Consider the following 22,443-nt stretch of genomic DNA (forward strand, 5'->3'; position numbering starts at 1 on the left):
TCTAATCAGGAGACCAAACTGTGGGCACAATTTCAGGATGGCTTGCAGCCTCCTTGGCAACAGCCCCCGGACACCACTGACTAGTTTCAGAATATTCTGGAAAGGTAATATTCTGAACAGTCAGAAGTTACGGTTTAAAAGAATTAGGCAACAATCTCAGAGAACCTCTCAATTGCTGGCAGTGCCAAGCAGCAGAATGTGTAGAAAAAGAAAGGTAGAGGTTAGAAAGAGAGTATATCAGGAGGACAGCTTAATGAGTGTTTTGTGATTGTCTTCAGAAAACGACGATGTTGGTGTTGCAGTTAAGGTGAAGGAGTGTATAATATTGGATGAGGTAAGCATGGTAAAAGAGGAAATGTTAAGCCATTTGGCAACTTTGAAACTGGTAAGTCACTTGGCTTGGATACATTATATCCCAGCTGTTAAAAGAAGTAAAGGAAAAGGTTGTGGAGGCTCTGACCACAGATTTTCAATTCACCCTGGTTGCAGGACTGGTGCCAGAAGGTTGGAAAACTACTAATATTGTGCTGTTCTTTAAAAAGAGAGAAGGGGCAAACTAATTAAGTTCAAATTCAGTGGTGGATAATGCTTTTGAAAAGGATCCACATGACAGGATAAAACAGTAAGGTATATGAGATCCACGGGAAGGTGACAGATTTGATTATAAAATAGCTCGGTGTCAGGGATTGGAGAAAAACAACAATTTTTTTTGTAACTGGAGGTCGAGTCCCATGAAGCTTATTACTTACCCTCTTGTTTTTTTTGTGTGATGTACATTAATAATTTGGAACTAAATGTAGCCAGCAGTGTAAAGAAGTTTGCAGAAGTACAAAAGTTAGACACATAGTTGACAGTGAAGAATACAAGACCTTAAGATATCAAAGCAGAATTAGGCCATGCAGCCCATTGAATCTGCTCTGCCATTCATCATGGATGATTTATCCCTCTCAACCCCACTCTCCTGCCTTCTCCCCTTAACCTTTGACACTCTGATTAATCAAGACTTATCAATTTCTGTGGCCTCCACAGCTGCATGTGGCAATGAATTCCACAGTTTCATTGCCTTCTGGCTAAAGAAATTCCTCCTCATCTCTGTTCTGAATGGATGTTCCTCTATCCTGAGGCAGTGCACTCTTGTCCTAGACTATCCCACTATAGGAAACACCCTCTCCACATCTGTTCTATCTAGGCTTTTCAATATCTGGTAGGTTTCAGTGAAATCCCTCCTCATTCTTCTAAGCGCCGGTGAGTACAGGCCCAGAGCCATCAAACACTCCTCATACATTAACCCTTTCACTCCCAGAATCATTCTGGTGAATCTCTTCTGCATCTTCTCCAATGCCAGCACATCTTTTCTTAGATAAGGGGCCAAAATCTGCTCACAATACTCCAAGTGTGTTCTGACCAATGCCTTATAAAGCCTCAGCAATACAACCTTGCTTTTATATTCCAGTCTTCTCAAAATGAATGCTAACACTAACTCAACCTGCAAGTTAACATTTATGGAATCCTGCATGAGGAATCCCAAGCCCCTTGCACCTCAAATTTTTTAATTTATCCCCATTTAGAAAATAGTCTACACCTTTACTCCTTCTACCAAAGAGCATGACCACACACTTCCCTACACTATATTCCATCTGCCACTTCTTTGCCCATTCTCCCAATCTGTCTAGGTCCTTCTGTAGATACCTTGCTTCTGCAATACAACCTGCCCCTCAACCTGTCTTCATTAGCCACAAAGCTATTAATTCTATCTTCCAAGTCATTGACATATATCATAAAAAGAATCAGTCCCAACATAGACCCCTGTGAAACACCACTAGTCACCGGCAGCCAACCAGAAAAGGCTCCCTTTATTCCGACTCTTTACCACTTGCCAATCAGCCACTACTTAATCCATGCTAGAATCTTTCCTGTAAATACCATGGGCTCGTAGCTTATTAAACAGTTTCATGTGTGGCACCTTGTCAGAGGCCTCCTGGAAATCCAGGTACGTAAAATCAACTGATTCTCGTTTATCTAACCTGTTTGTAATTTCTTCAAAGAATTTGAACAGATTTGTTGGTAAAACATTGCCTTGAGAAAACCATGCTGCCTGTCCCCTATTTTATCATGTGCCTCCAAGTACCACGAAACTACATCCTTAACAATCAACCCCAACATCTTCCGAACCACTAAGGTCAGACTAACTGGCCTATAATTTCTTTTCTTCTGCCTCTCTCCTTTCTTGAAGAGTGGATTGATATTTGCAATCTCCCAGTTTTCTGGAACCATTCTAGAATCTAGTGATTCTTAAAAGATCATTGCTAATGCCTTCACTATCTCTTCAGCCACCTCTTTCAGAACCCTGGGGTGTATACCATCTGATCCTGGTAACTTATCTACCTTCAGACCTTTCAGTTTCCCAAGAACCTTCTTTCTAGTTATGGTAACTTCACACACTTCATGACCCCTGACACCTGGAACTTCCACCATACTGCTAGAGTCTTCCACAATGAAGACTGATACAAAATACTTATTAAGTTTGTCCACCATTTTTAGCTCTCAAGCATTGTTTGCTAGCGGTCTGATATCTACTCTCGCCTCTCTTTTACACTTTGTGTCTAAAGAAATTTTTCATCTTTTCTCTCCGATGGCTTTTTTATTTGTCTTCTGCTAGTTTTAAAAGCTTCCCTATCCTCTAACTTCCCACTAACTTTTTCTCTACTATAAGCCCTTTGTTTTGTTTTTATGCTTTCTTTGACTTCTCTTGTCAGTTACATTTATGGCACCCTTTGTTTAGAATACTTCTTCATCTTTGGGATATATCTGCTGCGATTTCTGCTTTCCTCCCAGAAAATCCTGCCATTGGTATTCTGCTTTCATCCTTGCTAATGTCTCTTTCCAATCAAACTTAGCCAACTCCTCTTTCATGTCACTGTAATTCTCTTTTCTCCACTGTAATACTGATACATGTGATTTGATTTTTTCCCTCTGAAACTTCAGGGTGAATTCTATCATATTCTGATCACTGCCTCTGAAGTGTTCCTTTACCTTAAGCTCCCTAATCAAATCTGGTTCATTACAGCACACCCAATCCAGAATTGCATTTCCATTAGTAGGCTCAATCACAAACTGCTTAAAAAGGCTATCTTGTAGACATTCTACAAATTCCTTTTCTTCCTTTCTTGGGATCCAGCACCAACCTGATTTTCTCAATCTACCTGCATACTGAAATCCCCCATGACTATTGTAACATTGCCCTTTTTACATGTCTTTTCTATCTCCCATTATAATTTGAATTCCATATCCTGGCTACTGTTCGAAGGTCTGTGTATAAGTCCCATCGGAGTCTTTTTACCCTTGCAGTTTCTTAACTCCACTCAAGGATTCTACATCTTCTAATCCTATGTCACCTCTTTCTAAGGATTTGATTTCATTTTTTTACCAACAGAGCTACAACACCCCCTCTGCCTATCTGCCTGTCTTTTCGATACAGTGTATATCCTTGGATGTTAAGCTCCTAACTATGATTTTCTTTCAGCCAAGATTCAGTGGTACCTACAGCATCATACCTACCAATTTAACTGTGCTACAAGATCATCTACCTTATTCTGTATACTGCATGCATTCAAAAATAACCCCTTCAGTCCTGTATTCATCACCCTTTTTGATGTTGTCCCCATGTTACAATTCAACTCATCCCACTGACTGCGATTTCCCCAATCATCTGCCTGTCCTACCTCACGGTATCGCTACACACTGCATCTACTTATATACCAACAGCCTCATCCTCGCCCCTATCACTCCAGTTTCCATCCCCCGCCAAGTTAGTTTAAACCTCCCGAATAGCTGTAGCAAAACTGACTACAAGGATATTGGTCCGCTCCAGGTTCCGATCAACCCATCCTTTTTGTACAGGTCATACCTTCCCCAATTGAGATACCAATGATCCATAAATCTGAAACCCTGTCCCCTGCACCAGTTCCTCCACCACACATTTAGCTGTCAAGCCATCCTATTCTTACCATCACTACCCTGGAGGTCCTGCTTTTCAGCTATCTACCTAATTCCCTCTATTTCCTCTTCAGGACCTGCTCCCTTTCCCTATCTATGTTGTAGGCACCAATGCGTATTACGACTTCCGACTGCTCACCTTTCACCTTTAGAATGCTGTGGAGCTGATCTGGGACATCCCTGATCTGATCCTGGCATCTGAGAGGCAACAATACACCTGGATGTCTCTTTCACGTCCATAGAATCTCCTGCCTGCTCCTCTAACTATGGAATCCCCTATCGTTACTGCATTCCTCTTTTCCTTTCTGAGCTACAGAGTCAGACTCAATGCCACAGACCCAGTTGCTGCAGCTTCCCCCAGTAGGTCGTATCACACCCCCCTCCCCCCGCAAAAGTATACAAAGTAGTATACTTATTATTGAGATAATAAGGAAGGTCCAGTCAGTTGGGCAGAAGAATAACAAAGTTTAATTCTGTAAATTGCATTAGAAAAGGTGGGACATTCAAGGGAATTGACACATAATGGCAAGATAGTGAGTGGTGTAGAGGAATAAGGGGACTGCAGAACATGTGTCCTTCGGACAGATCAGCAAAGTGGTTAATAGGAAGTATGAGATGCTTTTTCTGGAAAACTCAGGGCAGATAGCATCCTGAGGAGGGAGTAATTACCTTTCATCAGAATATTATTAAGGATGTTTTCCTTTAGTAATAGACACAGAATAGGAGGGAAGTTAATGCTGTGTACAATACATATAGTTTAGGGCACCATATTACAGGGAAGATGTAGTTGCACTGGAGAGGGTGCAGGGGTGATTTATAAGAACTTTGCTGGGATTGAAAAACTACAGTTATAAGGAAAGATAGGAAACAATGTGTTATTTTCCTTGCAACTCTAGGAGGCTGTACAGAATTTTGAGGGACCTAGACAAGGTGGTCAAAAACTGAAGGTGAAGACTTAAGGCTACTTGTAAAAGCATTAGAGTGGAGATAAGGGAAATCTTTTTCACCCAGATACTGGCAGGGATCTGAAACTTACTTCCTCAAAGGGTAGTAGAGACAGAAACCTTCATTCAATTTACAAGGTACCTGGATATGTACTTGAAGAGCCAGGTTCTGCAAGGTACTGAGCTAATTCTACAGAGTGTGCTTAAACTGGGTAGCTTTAATCAGTCAGTGCACAATCTCTTCACGTTCAGTTTTTCATTAATCAGATTGTCTCTTAACCTCGCATCCACCAGTAACTCCACATTCTCTAATAATCAAGGATTGATTTTAATGAATTGGTTGAAAATTGAATAGACCATATAAGCCACAGATTCTTAACCAAATTATGTTGAGCAGTGTTGGAAGTGTAAATTCCTCTAATCTTAGTGTGCTGATGATTATATTCCTTATCAATATAATTGTCACCAAGAATTCAAATGTGAATTTACTGGTCCGAAATTAGCATGGCCAATGTCCCAACATGTAATATTTAAAGTTGTTTCTTGATGGTTTTAGCAAATTAGCCATCTTAGTTCCACAAGATAATCCTCTACACTCCTGAAATGCATTTTACAGCAAGACAAATCAGCACATAGATCATCTACAAAATGAAATGTTAAAATACAGAGAATGCAATACTATTATGGGTAACAAAATATCATATATTAACTTGCTTTTCTATTCTTATTCCAGATTTAAAGTGTTCTTGTAATTAAAATGGTGTAAAAGATTTCTTTAATATCTATCTAGCTCTTGCATCTTTAAACAGGTTATTTGGCTTAAGTTTAATGCTGCATTTGAAGAAAACACTGAAAAAATTCATTTAATATTAACTGTATCAAAATATTTATAAAATGAAATCAATAAATTGATTTTGTAAATAATGTTTATAACATTATTCATTGAATAGTTAGAATATCACACAAAATAGAAATGTGTTAACAATATTTTTGCCGAAATAATTTGAGACTTACTAACCTCTGAATGTGTGATGTCCACCAGGTCACTCTTTGCAGCCAAAGATTAAGTCGGAGGAACCTGATGTATTTGGTTTCATCTCCAGAAACCATAATAGCCATAATTTCACTATAAACAATTTTACAATAAATCTAATAGATAATTTTTGTGACGGAGTTGTCAAGGGTTGGAACTTACTAAGAGATCTTACAGCCTTTAAGAAAATAGAACTTCCCATCCAAATAATTTGGATTCAGTCCAAAGCTGAATATATATGTGCACTCTTTGAATTTTAAACACCATAATGCATTAATGATAAAAGGGCTCGAAGCCCCATTGTTGAATTGGAAAAATTTGCTGAGTACTTCATTTACTTTTCTTTTTGTAATATTGGCAATGTGACCAAAATAGCCAATTTTCTTTGGATGAAGTAAATCAAATTATTATCAGAGATAATGAAATATTTTACTCTTTCTTTAGAAAATATAAAAAAAATTGCTACTGCCTTGATGAAGTGGTCAGCGGACTTGTGCAGCCGACTGGATTAGTGCATTGTGGAGATGGATCACAGAGACTCTTCATTTTGGAAAAGGAAGGTTTTGTAAAGATTTACACTCCTGATGGAGAATTACTGAAGGAACCATTCCTTGACATTCACAAGCAGGTTCAGAGTGGAATAAAGGTTGGTATTTTCTCCTAATATTAATGTTCGTCCATGCTGATCTGTTTATTAGTAGAAATTTGCAAAGGTAAATGGTGTTTCTTATTTGGGGGAAAAATATACCATGCTGATGTGATTTGAGTTTCTGAATGGTAAATAGTCTGTTTAGCAACTTAGTATAGCATCCACAGTTTAAGCCACACTTGATTACAATTCTTTGCATGTCTGATTCTGAGTTGCTTCAAAACAAAAACCAGAATGCTTGTTATTTAGTTTAATAAGTGGATGTCTGACCACAAAACTAAGTATGTCAAACTGCAGTTTCACTAACTTCAGTGGAACTGACTTTCAAAGGCAGTACACAACACACTTATGCTGTCATGTAATATTTTCAGGAATGTCAGCCACTTCTTGGCAATTTCTTCTACTGGTACAGTGAATAAGCAAATGAAAATCTTTGTTTTATATTCGAGGACTGGAGCACGGAAAACAGTCTGATGAATAATCCCTATTGGCAGTTTGCCAAATAAATTTCAAATTAGGGTTATTATAACTGATGCATCCTATGGCAAAATAACAAGCTAATATTTATTAACAGCTTCACAAGTGAATATTTTGTGTATCATATTGTGATTTAGGTGGTTAGCTAAATACTTTAAGTACTCGTTTCTGAGATTATAAAATTTCTCTTCCCTTTCTGTCTACTCAAATCACACTGCCGCTAAAATAATACAACAAACAAAACAACATAACATATTTTATTGTATGACTTAAAATTATCTTCTAATAACTTTAAGAAATGTTTTCCTTAAATTTTCGCTCAGCTTTGTAGAGATAAGCAGAGTGCTTACAGAGATTCGTTATGTGGAAAAAGCTTAAGATAGGAGCAACATCCATATCTTTGTGCATTTAGCTTGGTGTTTGTTGGATCTTTGCTGCTCCAGAACACAGAAGTGAATTTCCTGGTAGGATAAGACAAATGCAGTATTTATCTTTTTATCTACTGTAAGAGAGAGAGTCAGTAAGAAGAGGCTAGGTATTTCAATATGAAATGCATAGTGAGAGTTAATTGTACTTTTTCTTATCAAGTATGCATCAACTATTTACAATGGGGTATTGATGGATTCCAGAAGCAAATTTTGTGCTTGTCATAGGTATTGGAATGCTTACTTGGTTGAAGTAAAAGAGGTAGGAATATATCTATATTTAAAAACCTGAAGTCAATTCAAGATGCTAAAAGAGTAAAACTTTGGTGCTAAACCATAGAACCCATGGGATTCAAGATCTGTCCAGTGCTGAGGTAGATGATTAGAGTTGAGGCTTGCAACTGGGTTGTATATTTGGCTTCTGTGTCTCAGGGCTGGGAAGGGAAAAGTCCAGCCATTGCTTTGACTCCAACTGCTGTTGAGTGACCTCTGCTGGAAAGCTTGTGTGGATGTTGGATAAAAATAAGATGCAAAGAAGATCAGGCTTCGTCCACTGATATTGATGCCAGTGCTGACAAGTGAAACACAGCTACAGCAACACAGTTTCGAAGCAAATCTAAATTAAAGAGCAAAAACTAATGCAGACCAATAAAACCCTACAGTACGGTGGGAGGCCATTTGACATATCATTTCTACTTTGGTTCTTACTAACTTCATTTGCTTTCTCCTTATAGTGTACACCTTTATTTATATATTCATAATTTCTCCGAGAAACACCAATTCATGACTTCTCCATTTCATACCACTAATAGATCTATGATTAGAAGAAAAGAAAGCAATCTTTTCAAAGGAATTTATCTTAATCTTTGTACTGAAACAGAAGGAGGTTTTTTAGTCTGTTGAGAGTGTACGAGCCAAAACTACGAAAAGCAAGGGTTGTCAGCATGGTAAAACCTTGTAGCAGTGGTCATAAAACTCTGATTTGCTATTTCCTTTTGTTTTCTCCCACTAAATCAGTAGGGAGTAAGTTACGTATCTGTGCTTTGCTCTGGGGACTGCTGGGTGTCATATCTTTTGTCGAGAGCATAATTGCGGTTAATTACACTGAATTGCATCACTTTAGGATTATTTTGCTAGTTGCTAACAAAAGATCAACTAAAGTTCTTTGACTTTTTAGAACATCACTGTTGGATTGATCGAAAGGCCGTTCATACATGGATAACAGCCTTTGCCTGGTCTCCAGCAGTGGCAGTTGGTTTGTTAGAATAGCTGCTACAACAGGATTTAGATGCAAAGGCATCACAGTGTATTTCCAAGTCACTTTATTGGGTAACTTCGAGCTGAACATGCAAGAGTTGGTGTTTCCTGCACTTGTTGCCCTTATCTTTTTTGGTGATAGCAGTTGTGGGCTTGGGAACCACACGCAGAGTAGTCTTGTGAGTAAATACACACATTGCTGATGAAATGTACCTGTGGTTTAGCAATTGAATGTTTATCACGGTACGTGCAGTACCAATCAATTAGACTGCTTTTTGTTGGATACCATCAAGCTTCTTCACTTTCATTGTAGCTGCACTCATCCACGCAAGAGGTAAGTATTGCATTATGCTCCTGACAATGCTTTGTTGATGGCCTTCGACTATTAGCAAAGTAATCATTTGCTGTAGAATACCTAGTTCCTAAACTCCTTGCAGTCACAGTAGCTATTTCATTTGTCTTTCTGGTCAACAGTTTCTGCACCACCCCAGATATTAATAAAGGGATACAGCAATTTTAGTATCATACCACGTCAAGAGTGGGTTTTTAGACTTGCTTGTTTGGCACTTAAATGATAGGTGACTTGCACGCCACGCATCAGCCCATAACCATACGTTGTCTAGGATTTGCGCCTACTAAGCAATGAATTGCTTAATTCGGAGAAGTTGCAAATGAAATTGAACATTGTTCAATTACCATTTTTTGTCTTGTGGTGGAACGGTCATAGATGAAGCAGCTGAAGAATATTGTCTTAGTTTAATTATACTTTAGTGAGGCATGCACTTATGATCTGGCTTTGTAATATAACCATATAACAATTAGAGCACGGAAACAGGCCATCTCGGCCCTTCTAGTCTGTGCCGAACTCTTACTCTCACCTAGTCCCACCAACCTGCACTCACCCCATAACCCTCCATTCTTTTCCTGTCCATATAGTTGTCCAATTTAACTTCAAACGACAACATCGAACCTGCCTCAACCACTTCTGCTGGAAGCTCGTTCCACACAGCTACCACTCTCTGAGTAAAGAAGTTCCCCCTCATGTTACCCCCAAACTTTTGCCCTTTAACTCTCAACTCATGTCCTCTTGTTTGAATCTTCCCCAGTCTCAATGGAAAAAGCCTATCCACATCAACTCTATCTATCCCCCTCATAACTTTAAACACCTCTATCAAGTCCCCCCTCAACCTTCTATGTTCCAAAGAATAAAGACCCAACTTGTTCAACCTTTCTCTGTAAGTTAGGTGATGAAACCCAGGTAACATTCTAGTAAATCTTCTCTGTACTTTCTCTACTTTGTTGACGTCTTTCCTATAATTCGGTGACCAAAACTGTGCACAATACTCCAAATTTGGCCTCACCACTGCCTTGTACAATTTCAACATTACATCCCAACTCCTATACTCAATGCTATGATTTATAAAGGCCAGCTTAGCAAAAGCTTTCTTCACCACCCTATCCACATGAGATTCCACCTTCAGGGAACTATGCACTGTTATTCCTAGATCCCTCTGTTCTACTGCATTCGTCAATGCCCTACCATTTTTAGATTATGAAGACACGTAGTCCTGTTTTATTGTCATTTAGTAATGCATGCATTAAGAAATGATACAATATTTCCTCCGGTGTGATATCACAAAACACAGGACAGTCCAAGACTGAAAAAACTGACAAAACCACATAATTATAACATATAGTTACAACAGTGCAACAATACCATAACTTGATGAAGAAGTCCGTGAGCACAGTAAGTTCAAAGTTTCTCAAATGTCCCACATCTCATGCAGACGGGAGAAGGATGAAAAACTCTCCATGCCAACTACAGTCCGACTCTGAGTCATCGGAAAGCTTCGAGCTCTGATCAGCTCTCCGACACCGAGTACTGAGCGCCATCTCTGTCCGAACGATTCGACCTCAACCTCAGTCGCCAACAGCAGGCAAAGCCAGGGATTTTGAGGCCTACCCTCCGAAGGATTCCCGACCACGCAGTAACGACAGCAGCAAATGAGCATTTCAGAAATTTCTCCAGATGTTCCTCTGTGCTTTCACGTCCATTCTCCATCAAATCAGAATTGTCCACGGCCCCTATTTAACAGATACGATATCATTTTTCACCGGAGGGCTGCGCACGCACAGACGCGCTGCTCTCTCTCCTCCCGTCGAACCTATTTTGATTAGTCCTACCAAAATGTAACACCTCACACTTATCAGCATTAAACTCCATCTGCCATCTTTCAGCCCACTCTTCTAACTGGTCTAAATCTTTCTGCAAGCTTTGAAAACCTACTTCATTATCCACAACTCCACCTATCTTAGTATCATATGCCATTCACGTGATTCACAATATAACCTATAAGGAGTTATGTAAACAACAAAGAATGCTTAATCAAACAATGTATTTACAATATTTCTCAAATATTACTGAAATATTAAATACACAACAGTAATTGTGAGTTTTCAGTGAGAAATCTGCCAGCAGCTGGTTGTCACCTACTGAGACATACTCCTTGCATGCTGTGCAAGTATGCATGGGCTCTGTGTTTCCCAACTCTTAGCAATGTGAATGATTTGGAGAAACATGATCTACTATCCAAATTGAGATTACAAGTTCATTTTTTGTAGGAAAGAGACATCTGAACACTGATTGTGTACCTGAATAACTAAGAGTCATGCAGTCTCTTTGCCAACTTGGACAGCTCATTTCCTTGCACCATAATGTTCCATTTAGAGTTGAAATTTTGATTGCTCTGACTCATTGCAGCAGACTGCATATACACCCATAAACATTTTCTAGCTGAATGCTTCTATTTTGTTTTGATCACTTGAAAAGCAATTTTTTAGCTTTTCATCAACTTTTATGAAGCCGTAATCTCTCGTGCTTTTATTTCTTCTAGAAGGAAATATTTTTATTCAGAAAACAAATACAAAATACTGTCGTCGTTATAAACCTTAGGTAAACATGCGAAATGTTTAAAATTTAGAGTAGGCCGGGATAAATTTTCCTTGTATTGATCTATGTGATGTGAGTGTTACTGATTGTTACTGTCCATCACTTGAGAAGGTGATGGTGGGCTGCTTTTTGGATTACAATAACTCCTACCAGGAAGTAACCTGCACGTGGTGTTGTGCTTTAGAATTTTGACTTACAATAAAGGCAGAATGATCTATTTACAAATAATATTAGTGTAAGACTTGTAGAGGAAACTGCAGGTTAGTGTTTTGATGTGCTCACCTACCTCGTTCTGGCGGTGGAGGTGTCTGGTGTGCGATGTTCCATCAAAATCCTGGCAAGCTGCTGAAGTACATTTTGTAGACGGCCTATATAGCCATGGTTGGAGATGCATGTATCATGGTCATTCCTTATGTCTTACGTATGGTGATAAGGCTTTGAGTGATCAGCAGATTGGTCATTTCAGTGCGCATGCGCCGGTCGTGCATGCAGCCTGTTACAGCCGTTCCGACGAGTATTCTTATTTTTTTCTCCTTACTTTTTTAAGTTAGGTTATTTTTTGTTTTTTTTCACGGTAACATGTTGAAGCTGCACCCTCTCTAACATGCTGGTAGAGAAAGTTTTATCTGGGTTTTTAGCGCTGGAAATAGTTACATTCGGACACATCTCATTAGCGGGGCAGAAGCATGGTCGCACTGTTTATTCCAGGGACCAGCTGCTTGCGCTTATGCCGGCCGGTTTAGCGAACAGAGTGGCGGACACCCCTGCTGAAATCTGGAGGAAAACACGCAGAGGATGCAGAGAGGGATTACAAAGGCGAGGAAAGAGGACCGGGTCACAGTTTGAGGATAAAGGGGAAGCCTTTTAGGACTGAGATTAGGAAAAACTTCTTCACACAGAGAGTGGTGAATCTGTGGAATTCTCTGCCACAGGAAACAGTTGAGGCCAGTTCATTGGCTATATTTAAGAGGGAGTTAGATATGGCCCTTGTGGCTGCGGGGATCAGGGGGTATGGAGGGAAAACTGGTGCAGGGTTCTGAGTTGGATGATCAGCCATGATCATAATAAATGGCGATGCAGGCTCGAAGGGCCGAATGGCCTACTCTTGTACCTATTTTCTATGTTTCTATGAGACAACAGAGACTTATGGAGAAGAGGAGTTCGGTGGGTAATAAAATGGACGAGTTCACAGCGCTAGCCAGGCGTCAGAGAACATTTCGGGAGTGCAGTGTTATGTGTTTTACTGGAACGGGGCTGCACGAGGACATACCCGATCAAATCTTTTCCATGGACGGCTTCCAGACCATTCGGGCTGACCAGAAGTGCACTGACAGCGGTAAGCGTAAAGGAGTTGGGGGCTTGCTGTTCTGGTTAACAACGGATGGTGCAATATCCGGGTCATATTACGATTGAGAAAGGTGTTTGTAGACCGGATATTGAACTTTTTGTTGTTGCACTCCAGCCATATTCCACCGAGACACAACACTGGGCATCACGGGAGGTTGTTCCTGCCTGTGGCCATCGAACTTTGCAGCTCCTCCCGTGGAGGGTCAGACACCCTGAGCCAATAGGCTGGTCCTGGACTTATTTGCCATCTGGCACAGTTTGCATTTTGTTGTTTGATTGTTTGTGGTTTTGGTATTGCTATATTTATGCTCTATTCTTGGTTGGTGCGGCTGTAACGAAACCCAATTTCCCTCGGGATCAATAAAGTATATTTATCTATCTATCTATCTATCTATCTATCTATCTATCTAACATTTTCCAGCAGTCCAATGTCTAATCTCTCCTCTCTTTTATTCTTTATATATCTGAAAAACATTTTTGGTATCCTCTTTGATATTATTGGCTACCTTATGTTCATACTTCATCTTTTCCCCCTTATGGCTTTTTAAGTTGCTTCTTGTAGGTTTTTAAAAGCTTCCCAACCCTCTAACCTTGCACTGTTTTTTGTTCTATTACTGTATATGCCCTCTCCTTGGCTTTCATGTTAGCTTTTACTTCTCTTGTCACCCACGGATGTGTCATCCTGTTGTTAGAGTACTTCTTCTTTGGGATGTATCTATCCTGCGACTTCCGAATTGCTCCCAGAAACTGCAGCCACTGCTGCTCTGCTGTCATTCCTGCTAGTACCCCCTTCCTAAAAGTTCTTGTCCTAATGCCACTATATGATGGTAGGGGGTCAAAGAGACTGTTGGAAGCATGAGAGGGATCATTGACAATGCTAAGGGCCCTGCGTATGCAGCGCTCCTGATAAATATCTCTAATGGGCGGAAGAGAGACCACAAAGGTCCTCTCAGCAATCCTCGCAATCCTTCACAGTCAGAATTAGTCAATTATGGTCAACTGCTTTGCAAATCCTGTACCAGACGTTGACGCAGCTGGTCAGGACAATCTTGATAGTGCTCCTGCAAAAATTGGTTTAAATGGGGATTGCTCATTCACCTCAAGCTCCGCAGGAAGTGGGGACACTGCTGTGTTTTCTTAACCAAAGAGGTGGTGTCGAGGGACCAGGTGAGATCATCTGTGATGTGTACTCCAGGAAGTCCTCCTATGGAGGAGAACATTATAGCACCCTAGACTTTAGGAAATAAACCAGAATGTAACATATCTGAATATGCCAATAAAACTATGATTTTCTAATTTTTCTCTATCCAGCAGAGGACATTAATCTTCAGATCCTGCACAGGTGAAGCCTGACACAGAATCCACAACTCCATAGATTTCCACAGAGAAGAATTTATTATTTCCCTGCATTCCTTTTTTAATTATTTTGGTATTTAAATAATTTTAATTATTTGTTGGTGTTTTTAACTATTTTTTATTAACAATGTTTTAATTATTTACGTTTGATTTTAAATGGTTCAGATATCAAAACTTTTAGGGGCATTTCAGGGTCGGGCTTTGTAGATAGCTTGCTTGTTGCTGCTGAAGGTTTCTATTGGCCTCTCCACATTCGGATAAGGTGAGTGTGGACATGAGATAAGATGATAATTGATTCAGTTTGGTCATTTTTGCCATTAATTACAGCAAGTAAGGAGCTAATAAGTTTAATCTTGTGAACTTCCTTTCTTAAAATAGTCAATCAGTAGTCACAAATTAAAGCCATGGGATCAGCAGCGAAACAGGCCCTTCAGCCCAACAGGTCCTTGCTAGCCACAGCTTCCTGCCTGCTAGTGCCAGTTGCCTGCAATCAGCACATAACCCTCCAAGCTGTTCCCCTCCATGTACATATCCAGATGTTTCAGTGTTACAGTTTTACCCGTCTTGACCACTTCCTCTGGCAACCCAGCCCAGGTATTCACTATGCTCTGAATAATGTTACCTCTCATGGCTCTTTTAAATCTTTCTGCTCTTATCTTGGTTCTTGGACTCTACAACCTTGGGAAGAGACTATGACCGTACACTTTTTACATGCCCCTTGTGATTTTACTGACCTCTTTAGGGTCACCTTTCATTCTACTGCATGCCAAGGAATAAAGATCCAACATGGCTAACCTCTCCCATGAGTAACTTTAAGGTTTTCCTGAGAATATGTGCACATTAGAAATCATCCCTAATTCATAAATAAAATTGGAAAGGTACTTAATGCAAAAAAGCAATGAGAATTAATATTATTTTGGAGCTTTTTATTAAATGTCATCTCCCATATTTTGTAATGATGTGTGCAATATTGTCATGTGCATGTTGTATATACATTTATGTACCTAAGTATAAATATATACATCAGATATGTATATATTGAATACATATTTGAATTTTGTATTGCAGTACATTTTTAGAATAGTGAAAATATATTATTTTCTAGCATAATTGATCAATAGTTTGAACACCAAAATAGTGTAGATTACACAATTGTTGTGCCTCTCTGTGCCTTTTGACTCATTGGGTGGCAACCTTGCTGGTTCTTTAGCATTTGTCTGTGTTTTGTGAGGTTGAGTTGCTAGCTCAACACTCAACCCAACATGGATGGAAAGTGTGCAAGGAACCGGCCAGATTCGAACTGGGGACCACTTTCCTGGAAGTCCAGTGCAGATGCCACTGCGCCACCGGCCGGCCTAGAGACGGTTGAAATGCATTGAGTGATGATTAAAATTAGTTGAATATGTGGCTGAGAAGTCAGAGACACAGTGGAAAGAAGTAGAAAAGTCATGATTATAGCTTCAAAAATATAGTCTCTGTTCAAGAAAATCATTTAAAGCAGAGTTTAAGCCAGAATTTAATTTGGACACCAACCAGTACATTGCCAGCTTGATTGGTGACAGTTGTACTATGTTAAAGCATTCATTTTCTCCACCAGGTTAACTTGGAAATATAACACAGGAACTCTATTGCTGCTAGGCCTTAATCCTGGACTTCCCTCCAGAAGGACCGGAGCAATTCAAAAAAGTAGTATACCATCACATTCTCAGGAGCAATTAGAAATAAACAACAAACAAAAGCCCTACCAGCGAGTCCATATCCCGAAAATGAATAAATAAGAAAAACATGCAGGCAGCTTCCACAATAGTTGTGATTTAGTTTTATTTGGAATAGGCCCTTTGGGCCCTTCAAGTCACACCACCCAGGAACCTCCGACAACCCCAATTTAACCGTAACCTAATCGCAGGACAATTTACAATAACCAATTAACCTACTTGGTACTTGTTTGGACTGTGGGAGGAAACCAGAGGAGCCAGAGAAAATCCACACATTCCATGGTGAGGACGTACAGAGAGTCCTTAAAGAGGACGCTGGGATTGAACTCTGAAACCCAGAATGCCTGGAGCTGGAATAGCGTTGTGCTAACAGCTAGACTACCTTGGTACTCAAGCTTTCATTTAATGAAAGTTTGGATTATGTGGAAGCTGTTGTTTTGTAACTTCAAAATATTACACTAATCCAAAGGAAGACATGGGAGTCAGTAATTGCAGATCCAACTTCATGTTTTACTTTAAGTGAGGTGCACACGTATCATGTGGTAGAGTGATGGCATATGCAATTCGAGTATTTATAATTATAACCCATAATTAATTATTTAAACAAACAAGAATGCTTAATCTATATTGAGATACTTCCGAGATGCACTGGGACACATCACCAGTGATGTAACCTGTAGTCATCGGATGTTTCGGGTCTTTCAACATCAGATACTCTCTCCCAGGTCAGGGTTGCTCGGGCTCTGGCTTGTGTCCCAGCAGCACTGGTCCACAGGTCACACCCCTTGATCCATAGCCTTCTGGAGGCTTGTGGCTGTCCTGATGGCTCTTTGCAGCCCCCGTAATGTCACAAGCAACCAGTGTAGTGTAGTGTACATGGATTTCAGGAAGGCATTTGATAAGGTGTCCCATGCAAGGCTTATTGAGAAAGTAAGGAGGCATGGAATCCAAGGGGACATTGCTTTGTGGATCCAGAACTGGCTTGCACACAGAAGGCAAAGAGTGGTTGTAGATGGATCATATTCTGCATGGAGGTTGGTGACCAGTGGTGTGCCTCAGGGATCTGTTCTGGGACCCCAACTCTTCGTGATTTTTATAAATGACCTGGATGAGGAAGTGGATGGATAGGTTAGTAAATTTGCTGATGACACAAAGATTGGGGGTGTGGTGGATAGTGTGGAGGGCTGTCAGAGGTTACAGCAGGACATCCATAGGATGCAAAACTGGGTTGAGAAGTGGCAGATGGAGTTCAACTCAGATAAGGGAGAGGTGGTTCATTTAGGTAGGTCAAATATGATGGCAGAATATAGTATTAATGGTAAGACTCTTGACTGTGTGGAGGATCAGAGGGATCTTGGGATCCGAGTCCATAGGACAGTCAAAGCTGCTGAGCAGGTTGACTCTGGTTAAGAATGCATATGGTGTATTAGCATCATTAACCTTGGGATGAAGTTCAAGAGATGAGAGGTAATGTTGCAGCTATATAAGACCCTGGTCAGACCCCACATGGAGTACTGTGCTCAGTTCTGGTCACCTCACTACAGGTAGGATGTAGAAACTATAGAAAGGGTGCAGAGGAGTTTTACAAGTATGTTGCCTGGATTGGCAAGCATGCCTTATGAGAATAGGTTGAATGTGAACTTGGCCTTTTTTCCTTGGAGCGATGGAGGATGAGAGGTGACCTGATAGAGGTGTATAAGATGGTGAGAGGCATTGATCGTGTGGATGGTCAGAGGCTTTTTCCCAGGGCTGAAATGGCTAACATGAGAGGACACAGTTTTAAGGTGCTTAGAAGTAGGTACAGAGGAGGTGTCGGGTAAGTTTATAACGCAGAGAGTGGTGAGTGCATGGAATAGGCTGCCGGCGACGGTGGTGGAGGCAGATACGATAGGGTATTTTAAGAGACTCCTGAATAGGTACATGGAGCTTAGTAAAATAGAGGGCTCTTGGTAATCCAGGGTAATTTCTAAAGTAAGTACATGTTGTCACAGCTTTGTGGGCTGAAAGGCCTGCATTGTGCTGTAGGTTTTTCTATGTTTCTATGTTTCTTTCTAACCAGCAAAGCCTCTACAACCCACCTGTACCTGTGGCACCCTAGCTTTCAATTAATGAAAGTTTGGATAATAAGGAATTTGTTATGTGTTGTAACTTCAAAATTTTCAGCTAATTCAAATTTAGACATGAGAGTCTGGGAATGTGGGTCTAACTTTGTGTTTTACCTTAAGCAAGACATGCGTGTATCATGTGGTAGTGTGATGCCATATGCATTCACGTACATGCATTACATAGAATCCATAATGAATTATTTAAACAAACAAGAATGCTTAATCGACCAATACATATACAAGATTACTCAAATATTACTGAAATATTAAAGACACAACACTCCTCCTTGTTTAGGTGTAAACTCCAACTCAATAGAGAATGCATCTCAGCTATATAAACAGTGTATTATATAATGCAAATTCTATATACAGAAATTCACAGCATAGTACATTTCTTAAATTGTCATTTTCAGGCCTGAAGATTTAATCACTGTGGTGGATTTCTTACTCTTGTGAGGTAACCTCTTTCCTGACAAGGGTGATTACTCTGCTTGGCATGTGAGACTTGTGGCTGTGCAACAATCTCAGGTTCTGGGCCTTCCCCATGGTGGTTGTAAGAGTTGACTCTGTGACCACAGGAAGTGGTTCTGACAGCGGTAGCCAACCTTCTTCTTCTTCTTCTTCCTTTTTCTTCTTCTAGTTTGTGCATCCTGATCTTGGGAAGGTGCATTTAGTTCACTGGAGTATTTTCTTATTTATCCTTCTATTGCTCCCTTTATGATCTCTCCTCTTGGTTTCCTCATCCACAACATCATCTTACGAAACCTTTGTTTTCATATCCCCATTGACAGTTTTCTTTGTGGCCTTCCATTCATCCAACAGGGCTTTGGTCTTTGTATCTACATTTCCACTTGAAGTTCATGCAATAACCTTAATGCACATGGAGTAGATTCTAGATCTTTACACTCACAAAAGCCAAACGCTTGCAACTTTCCTGAAACTCCTTGAACTTTCTTCCAGCTTAAAACCAAGCCATAGTTTGTAATTAACTGCCTGATTAACATATCAGAAGCTTTCCCAGATAATATTGCCTAAAAAAACTGTTTAAGTCAGATCACTGCTTTCATCATTTAACGATTCCTCTGATCAGCGTGGTCCTTCCTTGGTCCAATATGGTTTCCAACCAGAGGCACAGGAGTTGGCACCAACATCTGTTTGCCCTCTGTTGGACAACGGTTCATGGTGTTCAGCACAGTTGTGGCATCATCCAGTACTTTTCTTCATTCGCTTTCGGTTGACTTTATTGCTGGGAAAGTGGCACGCAAACAGTGGATGAATCTCCAATCAAGTTGTAGTTGTCTCAGCCATTCATATCATCACAATGCTGGTCCTCCTGTTTTTACCACGTACAAGCTGAATGTGGCTTGTTGGTTTTGTATTTCACTGTCACGAACATCAATCCCAGAAGAGTTATCTTTTCTCCAGTACAAGTTCTTAGCTGGATGTCTGCAGGTTTTGGTAGATTCACTATTGCTATAGCTACATTGCCCAAGACTTTGGGATTTAGATCATTGGGTCCTTCAGGTTTATCAGTTTTCAAGCTCATTGACTTCTGTTGTACTGTATTTTTGACTAGTATCTTTATTCTTCATTTCCCCCTTCTTGCCAGATCCACGATTCTTAATATTTTTGGGATTTTTTTTTGCATGTCTGAAGAGTTGTATCTGCAGGGCTATGCATCAAATATTGAACGATGCAGTTAGGCTGTTAGCTGTTTCTGGAACTAGCATGGACTGAATGGCCTGTAAGTCAATCGGCACGTCGAAGTGTAGAATCCTGATCTGTCAATCGGGTTTATGTTTTATTCCAAAGACATTGGGGGGTGTGGGGATGTGTGGCGTTGTGAATTCAGTTGGGTGAAAGTGGCATAGGGCTGCTCAGAATGAAGAATGGCTCTGTTTTGATAGTGGTCATCTGGGTCTGAATAATTGGGTTTGGAGAGACGGGATTGATGGGGAGAGATAAAATCTACAAGTATCGCGATTTTTAAAAATTATGATGCTTATATTTTAGAAACTCACTTGATAGCCATGTCCTGCAGCATTTCTTTCAAGGACCATATACTAAGCTGCATGTGAACCTGATTTTCCTAAGTGATGTTGACTGTGATGGTTCAAGCATAATGATCTTTCAATGAAGGTCTCAAACAGAACTAGGGCATAAAATATTCTACAGATAATATTCTTACAAGTCAAGAACCTATCAACCTTCGTCTGGCCTCCACAGCCATCTGTGGCAATGAATTCCAAAGATTCTAGCTAAATAAATTTCTCATTTCTGTCAGCAGGTGTTGGAGATGCAGTCCTGATCAAGGGTCTCTGCCTAAAACATTAACCGTTAATTTCCATGCATAGATGCTGCATGACCTGCTGCATTCCTCCAGCATTTTGTGTGTGTGCTCAAACAGAACTACTTTTCCTGTTTGCAAATCTGAATCTGTTTCAGATCCAGTATTACGTGTTAATTTCTCCTCAGTCTTCATGAAAAAGATAGAATGGCCCTCATGCAGCCTATGTTAAGTTTGTCCTTTCTGCTTGCCACGTTGGACGTAATGCCCAAAAAATGGCACATACTGCAGAGTCTAGGCCTTTATCTCAATTTATTGCCGATTTGCTTGATAGTTTTAATTATCACAAAAGCATACCCTTTGCTGGTGAAGCATCAAACAACCTGCTGGAGGAACTCAGCAGTTCAAGCAGCACCTCTGAGAGGAAAGGAATTGACAAGGTTTTGGATTGAAACCCTACATCAGGAGTCCTGAAGTATCGACAGTTCATTCCCTCCCACAGGTGCTGCTTGACCCACTGAACTTTCTTGCAGACTGTTTGTTGCTGCAGATTCCATAGTCTGCAGTTTCCTCTGTCTCCCTTTTCTCATGGGCCTTGTGTGGTAGTTGCTTTCCTGAGAGTGCACTGCAAAAGGTTTGGACAGGACTTCAATAATTAAGTGCAGACAGATCAGAAATCTAACTGAACCATTCGCAGCTGCTGTTCCCAGCAAAAGGGTTTTGACTTGCTTTTACAGGGTGCAGGCATGAAAAGCATGCTCACAGCACTCACAAGCCCAGACTGGAGTCGAGGCACTTTCCCCCAAGGCCTGATTTTTGGGAAGAAAAATACCACCCATGCTTGACTGCTGTTGCTCCTGTCTTTGGAATGTGACATGGTGTAAAGATATGATGTAATGAGGGTTTGGCCAGTCACTATTCAGATCTAATTAAATATTAATGGACAATCTCTGTTAAGTTTTGTAACTCCGTAATAAAATTGGAAGGAAAGCACAGGAGCCGGGATAAATTAGTCTACTTAGTTTCACTTTAATGAGGCGTGCTCATATAATGTGGTGGCATAATGACGTATGCCATTCATGTACTTTTACATCTAACTCCCAATGAATTATGTAAGTAGACAAAGCATGCTTAATCAAACAATATATTTACAATATTATTCAAATAATAAAATATTAAATACACAACACTCCTCCCTGCTTAGGTATAAACTCCAACTCAATATAGACTGCATCTCAACTGATATACTGTGTATGTGTGTGTATGTGTTTGTGTGTGTGTGTGTGTGTGTGTGTGTATATGTATATTATTATATTATATAACTACTAAATATACATCCACTGCTTGTAAATTTTAAATTGTCCCATTCAGGCCTAGAGATGTAATCGCTGTGGAAGGTTTCTTACTCTTGTGCGTTAGCGTCTTTCCTGACAGGGTGGGGGGGGGGTCCACTCTGTTTGGCAGGAGAGACAGATAGTACTACTCTCAATCCCTGCATAAGGCAACCCTTGTCAAGGGCAAGTTCATCCTGATGCTGGTAAAAATGGGGGACCTGGGATTTCTGCTGCACATTCCAGCCATTTTAGGTTGCCATGTCGACCTGAGAGAGTGTGGTGTCTTTTCTGCTTTCCCTTTGGACCATCCCTGCTGTAATCGGGAGACTTTCGATTTGCACTAGACAAAGTACAAGCAGGGGAGGGTTCTCTTTTACAGATTTTTCAGGTATTTCCTTTTCCAAGGGTAAATGGGATAATCCAGCAGCGTTTCTATGAGTAGTTGTCCTCGTGAATTTGATTTTGTAATTGTGTTCTCCAAGAACAAAGCCCACCTCTGCATTCATACTGCTACTGTTGGGGGAACACCCTTCTGTAGATTAAAGATGGACATTGGTGGTTGGTGATC

The 22,443-nt window shown here is 40.3% G+C and overlaps 1 protein-coding gene across 4 annotated transcripts in view; it reads left to right on the top strand.

The window, feature by feature from the left end:
• hhip (hedgehog interacting protein) overlaps positions 1-22,443 on the top strand; it is a 138,062-nt gene that overhangs the window by 18,285 nt on the left and 97,334 nt on the right. For all 4 annotated transcript variants that reach the window (XM_063046429.1, XM_063046431.1, XM_063046432.1 and 1 more), the window contains exon 4: positions 6,418-6,619. In XM_063046429.1, the coding sequence (XP_062902499.1) occupies positions 6,418-6,619 (202 nt within the window). The remainder of the gene's footprint in view (positions 1-6,417; positions 6,620-22,443) is intronic.

Source organism: Mobula hypostoma, chromosome 4 (genome assembly GCF_963921235.1).
Source record: "Mobula hypostoma chromosome 4, sMobHyp1.1, whole genome shotgun sequence".
Taxonomy (NCBI): domain Eukaryota; kingdom Metazoa; phylum Chordata; class Chondrichthyes; order Myliobatiformes; family Myliobatidae; genus Mobula; species Mobula hypostoma.